The sequence below is a fragment of the Malania oleifera genome, chromosome 5, assembly GCF_029873635.1.
Source record: "Malania oleifera isolate guangnan ecotype guangnan chromosome 5, ASM2987363v1, whole genome shotgun sequence".
Taxonomy (NCBI): domain Eukaryota; kingdom Viridiplantae; phylum Streptophyta; class Magnoliopsida; order Santalales; family Ximeniaceae; genus Malania; species Malania oleifera.
In genome coordinates this window covers 60687506-60694276 of record NC_080421.1, presented here as the reverse complement: position 1 = coordinate 60694276, position 6771 = coordinate 60687506, and the positions used below count along the sequence as shown (strand labels likewise).

General features: G+C 34.8%; 1 protein-coding gene across 1 annotated transcript; it reads right to left on the bottom strand.

Annotated features, from left to right (window-relative positions):
* Positions 1 to 825: 825 nt before the first annotated feature.
* On the bottom strand, positions 826 to 1332 carry LOC131155983 (uncharacterized). The gene is made up of 2 exons (XM_058109438.1): positions 1011 to 1332; positions 826 to 902 (listed from the first exon to the last, which is right to left on the bottom strand). The coding sequence occupies exons 1-2, from the start codon at positions 1330 to 1332 to the stop codon at positions 826 to 828; spliced, it is 399 nt and encodes a 132-aa protein (XP_057965421.1).
* Between the last annotated feature and the right edge of the window lie 5439 nt (positions 1333 to 6771).

Sequence of the window (6771 nt, the reverse complement as noted above, 5' to 3'; positions counted from 1 at the left end):
TTGGCCGAAAAGGGCTGCTTGGTCATCTTACCTTCTATGTAGGATTCACAGATTGGTAGTGCCTCCACTTCTAATGAACCTAATGGTCCATTCTAAACTAGCGTTGAAATCTGTCTCAGATTAATATGACCTAGGCGTAAGTGCCAAAGATAAGTTTGGTTCAATTCAGAAGGTTCCTTTCTCTCACATGGTAGTTCGTCAGTGTTATTCAATTCATTTAGTTGCACTGTAGGAGAAACATGATTAATAATATAAAGACCATCCACTAATGTACCAGATAAAACATTTATTTAACTTAATAACTTATTTATTAAATAAATGGAATATCCATGATAATCCAACTTGGAAATTGAGATCAAATTACTTTTAATGGAAGGTCCATAAAGAGAGTCTTTCAATATTAAAATCCTATCTCAACTAATAGAAATGTGAATATATCCTACTGCAACTATTGACACTCCCATGCCATCTCCCAGAAATATGTAAATCTCCCCATCACTTAGTTGGCGGGTTTGTTGGAACCCCTTTATTGTTCTATTTGGCGAGATAAACTAAACATTGTGATTTCCAGTGCCCTGGTTACTAGTAGTGAAAGCACTTGCCCTTAGGCTTTTTCACTGCATCATGTAGCCCACGCACTACTAAAGGAGCTCCCTGTTATTTCTGAACCTTTTTCTACTTCTTTCGGCCTTTCGACCTAGAATAAATTTTCTTAGTCACAAGAGCAATAGTTGGCTTCCTGATGAGGCCCTCAGCTGCTTGAAACTCTTTAAGTAGTTCTTCCAATGAATAAAAGGACTTATTCATGTTGTAGTTCAGGAAAAACTACTTGAAAGAGTCAGGCAGCGACTGGAGAACGATATCAACCTGGGTTTCCCCATCAATTTCAACTCCAAGGATATCTAGCTCATTAAGAAGACCAATCATTTTAAGAACATGATCCCTTACTAGGGTCCCTTCTACCATAGTAGTATTCATAAGTTCCTTCATAGTAGTCTACATAATAGCACGATTTTGATACCCAAGCATTTTTGTGAGGCTCTGCATTATATCATAGGCAGAAGGCATAGACTGATGCTGATGTTGTAGAACATTCGACATAGATGCCAAAATGTAATACCACACCATCTCATCAGCCTTAATCCACTTCTGGTAAGTCTGGGTTTCCTCATCGGTTGCCTCTTCACTAGGTTTATGTGGACATACCTCTGCGAGCACATACTTGTACTCCTTTACAGTCAGTATAATATCAAAGTTCCTTTTCAAGTCAATATAATTAGGTCCAACTAGTTTGTTTTCTTTGAGAATAATAGCCAGGGGATTGAAAGCCATTTTAATCCTAAGAATCACATATTATAACAAAATATGATGAGCAATAATAAACTTTTAATTCAAATAAAGAATATGATTCCCTCTACCAATATTTTCTTTTAAAGAATTTGTCAGCAACCTAGCACACCGTGAGTTGTATACCTCGATGGGAGGTCGACTACTATTCAACATTTGTGCAGAGAGGTGAGGACATATTAACTTTACTATCTAGGCAAGTAACTATGCCAAGAAAAATTATAATGTTGACTTAACTTTGGTCCTATAAATAATAACAGTGATTCAGATGGTGAGGATACTATTATTCATAGCTAATTGTATACCATCACATAATACTAGACCTATTGTCTCGTAGTGAATCCTCAAATGGAGAGGTGACCCAATACTAACAATTACTGGAGCTTTTACTTGGTGAGTCTATAATTAATTCCATCCGATGGGGAGGAATATACTAATATCATCACATAAAATAAATTACTTCACCTACAAACTAGTGATGGAGACCATGGAATTTATATGTAATAAATTCCCTCACCCACTTAGTTATTTAATTCATGAGGGATACAAACACGTGTTTAATATTCAAATAAATTTAATATTCCAAATAGAATTCCAAATTCCCTTAATATTTTTTTATAAAAAAAAAATTGTATTATAACTTGGGAATTAATTTTATTCTATAGTTGCACATGTATAAACCAACATTCAAATTTTAAATTTTACATGCTAATGACATAACGCAAGAACAACAAACATGCCAAGCAAGCATATATAAACAAGAAATATGATATAATAAATATTCGAATATTACGGTAAAGCAGCTTACATCATAACACCGTGAATCCTTATTTGCCATTACACAATGCCGAGGTTCGATGGGGCCCCGAGGGAGCATCCCCAGCGGGGTTCAACCTACTTAGTCAAGTCACAAAGGTTCAGGTAAATTCAAAGTCAAATTCAAATTCAAAAAAAAGGAATAGAAAAACCACATCATTGTTTTAGAGTTTTTCCTATTTTTCGCCACTGCTATGCACATGCCGCAACTGTGCCTCCTTCTCGGATGAAGCTGCATCACATTGCAAAATCCTATTCCTACATACCTAGAGTTCACATGCTACGAATCTTGTAATAAACAATCGCAATCACAAACCATACATTCGTGTGATGAAGCTGCATCAGACTACCAAATCATATGCCTCCATAACACCAGAGTTCACATGCTATGAACCTTGTAATAAACAATCATAATCACAATCACAAAAAAAAAAAATACATTCATGTGACCATAATTGCTGAACAGAAAGCAGGAAAATAGAGGTTAGTGCATACACACGTTCTACCTTAAGCATGCACTGATTCAATTTTCGAAGAACATGGTATTATTATCCATATACAGTATCAACTAAGACTCTAATACCAATTGAAGGGACATGCAGAATAACCCTATGATCCGGTTGTAGTGCATATACAAAAAAAAAAAATGAGATCATGCAATCCTTAATTTCGTGATTAGGATTATACCTACGAGATCTATTTGGTTTCGTCCCAAATCTACAAGTATGAAAACGAGCTCTTGAAGATGACTAGGAATTTTCTACTATATACCTTGAACATGCCTTACTCCTGAGAGAGTGGGCTCGTAAGTGGATGTTAGGGTTTTCTTCTCTCACGAAAATGTTTGGCTCTGTGAGAGTTCGCTCGTCTCCCTAACTGCTAAATGGATCATATGTATATAGGTTACAGTAGGGACCTCTGGGCAAATATGACTAGGGCTTCCCATGTAATTAAGAATTCTTAATTCGACCCAAATTCATCCTTAATTACATTAATTATAATTCATACAATTAAAGAATTATAACTGCACTCCCTGTCATATTCGAAATTAAATTTCGAGCTCCTATTATTAAATGCTTATTTATCTTCCCACGTAAAGATTACAGATACCTGTCTATTAAATTAAACTACTGACAATTTAATTAATTGACATATTAATTCCCTAAGACCTTCCACTTAACTTATTTGATGTGACGGATTCAAAATTCACCTGTAGGGTTTAACACAATCAAAACATGGAAGCTTCCTTAAGAGGGTATCATCAATCCTAATACCAGGACGTGGATTCCATCAATAATTAATGTTCACCATACACATAATGTCATCACCCAACTCACTGAGTATTTTTGACCAACAAAGAATCTCACTCTTCTATGAATCAAAGTAATAAACACTATATGCACGTATCCAATAATCATATTAGGATTAAAAGCATAAGCACTCATGGTAACCATGAGGTGTTAATTATTTTATATAGTCAGTATAAAAACAATTACCCCAAGACAGTCCTGTTCAATATACACAAAGTGTACTAGCACAAGGAGTGTCCATTTTCATTTTAGACTATGAACAATAAACATATATTCTATAAGAACTAACGATCTAATCTTTAGTGTATAAGTCATACTCTACACACTAGATCACCTACTATATAGAATAAAAGACACAGTTACATAATCATTAAATAAATAATGTCAGGCAAACATTACGCACTAAGATTCTCATTAAAATGGAATAAATGAAGTTATTAATAAATACTAAAATTTATTACATAAAGTATGTATTTTAGTATAAATCCCTAACAAAAGGGACTTCAAAGGACATGTGAGAGAGAGCTTAAGTCCATGAGGTACTGGTGCTACTTGTGCCTAAGAAGGATGGAACTTGGAGAATGTCTGTTGATTGTAGGGCTATCAACAACATTATAGTAAAGACATCCCATTCCTAGGCTAGATGACATGTTGGATGAATTGCATAGGTCATGTATTTTCACAAAAAATTGATTTGAAAAGTGGGTATCATCAAATTAGGATGAAAGAGGCAGATGAATGGAAAATTGACTTTAAAACTAAATATAGATTGCATGAGTGGTTGGTAATGCCTTCTGGTCTAACTAATGCACCAAGTACATTCATGAGCTTAATGAATCATGCATTGCGTGTGTTTATAGGCAGATTTTTTGTGCTCTATTTTGACAATACTTCGGTGTATAGAAAGAGCTTAGATGAGCATCTTGATCATTTGCATTGTGTGCTTAATGTTTTGAGAAAATAAAAACTATATGCTAATTTAAAGAAATGTTCATTTTTCTTGGATAAAGTTGTGTTTCTTTGCAATGTTGTTAGCGAGAAAGGAATTGTCGTAGATGAGGAAAATGTGAAGTCTATCAAGGAATGGCCCACATCTAAGTTAATCATTGAGGTATGAAGTTTTCATAGTTTGACAAGTTTTTATTGGTGATTTGTCAAAGATTTTAGTATACTAGCCGCACCACTCACTAAAATTGTTAAAAAAAGTCCATGGGTTTTAAATAGGGTAGTGAGCAAGATTGTGCATTTGTTTAGATGAAAGAAAGGTTATATAATGCTCCTTTATTAGCATTGCTTGATTTTTCCTAAAAATTTTGAGATTAAATGTCATGCCTCATGAATAGGCATAGGAGCGGTTTTTATGCATGAGAAGCGGCCAATAGCCTATTTTAGTGAAAAGCTAAATGGGGAAGCTTTGAAGTACCCGACATATGACAAGGAGCTTTATGCATTAGTTAGAGCATTGGAGACTTTACAACATTACCTTTGACTGAAAGAATTTGTCATATATACTGACCATGAGTCATTGAAGCATTTGAAAGGACAAGGTAAGTTGAATAGAAGGCATGCCAAGTTGATGGAATTGATTGACACCTTCCCTTTTGTAATCAAATACAAACAAGGTAAGGAAAATATTGTGGCTGAAGCATTATCAAGAAGGTATGCCCTTGTCCCTACTGTAAATGCAAAGTTATCATGATTTCAATATGTTAAGGGATTGTATGTTAATGATGATGACTTTTCTAGAGTGTATGAAGCGTGTGAGAAGGGAGCTTTTGGTAAGTTCTATAGACTAGATGGGTACTTGTTTCCTAGGTCAAGGAAATGTAGGAATTTGATTTTTGTGCTTGTTGATAGGTTTTCTAAGATGGCATATTTTATATCTCTTCATAAAACCGATGATGCGGCCCACTTAGCTGATTTGTTCTTTAAAGAGATAGTATGAATCCATGGTGTTTGTAGGAGTATTGTATCTAATCGTGATGCTAGGTTCCTTAACTATTTTTGGAAAGTCTTTTGCGGAAAGTAGGGATTTAAATTGTTGTTTTTGACTACTTGTCACCCTCAAACATATGGACAAATTGAGGTAGGGATTAGAACTTTATCTACTTTTTTGCATACTACAATTCAAAAGAACTTGAACAATTAGGAGGATTGTTTGCCATTCATTCAGTTTACGTATAATTGGAGTGTTCATTCTTCTACTGATTTTTCACCTCTTGATATTGTTTATAGTTTTAATCCAGTAACTCCTTTGGATTTTCTGCCTTTGCTAGTTAATGAAAGGACTGGATAGTCAGAAGAAGACTGAGATGGTGAAGAAACTCCATGAAAGTGTACGACAAGAAAAAAGAGCAGTATGCGACAAAGCCAACAAAGACTGTAGGCAAGTCATCTTTGAACCAAGTGATTGGGTTTGGGTGCATATGAGAAAGGAAATATTTCCAACCTGTAGTGGTCCAAGCTACATCCTAGAGGGGATCATCCATTTCAAGTCCTTGAGAGAATCAATGATAATGCATACAAATTGGATCTTCAAGGTAGGTATAACATTAGTGCTACATTTAATGTTTATAATCTTTCTATTTTTGATACAGGTGATGATTCGAGGTTGAATCCTTTTGAAGAGAGAGGGAATGATGAGAATAAACAAGAACGATTAAAGGATCCATTGCAAGTACCAGATGGGCCAATCGCAAGATCAAGAGCTAAGAAGATCAAGGAAGCAATGCAATGATTGGTGCAATCCACTTGGGCTGAGTATACAAATTTATCAAGTAAGACCCCAACATTCAAGATGGGCTTGAAATAAGAAGAACCAGCTTTGATCCATGTGATACAAGCTACAGCAGGGGATGACATAGCCTTGGGATTTAGTGTAAACTTTTTATTTCAATAAGTGCAGGCATGTGGACCTATTTTATGTTTATTAGTTATAGTAATTTAGGGTTACGTTATTTGAATTTGAATTTTATTGGAGGGGTTTATAAATAGACTTTTAGCCACATTATGCAAAGGTCGAACATCAATAAAGTTTTCTCCATAGAGAGTTTTCAATCTCCTCTACTTGTTCTTTAAAGAGCTTGTGAACTTATAAAAGATTCTTTCTTGTGGTGTTCAAACTTTATACCTTTGGTTCATGATTCAATTATAATCATTCGGTCGATGTTTGTTACTTTATACATTCAATTTGTGTTTCTTTTATAAACGTTGGGTTGGGGTTTTCTATCTAAAAATCTGAATTTTAGCTTTCTTTGACAAGTATTTCTATATTGTTTGTTGGGTCTCAGCGCGTGTT

What these genes read in the sequence shown, in the direction of transcription:
- LOC131155983 (XM_058109438.1), bottom strand. Translation starts at nt 1,332, where the DNA reads ATGGCTTTCAATCCCCTGGCTATTATTCTCAAAGAAAACAAACTAGTT. An exon ending in AATGCTTGGGTATCAAAATC is followed by an intron (nt 903 to 1,010) that starts GTGCTATTATGT and finishes TTAATGAGCTAG; the next exon opens with ATATCCTTGGAGTTGAAATT.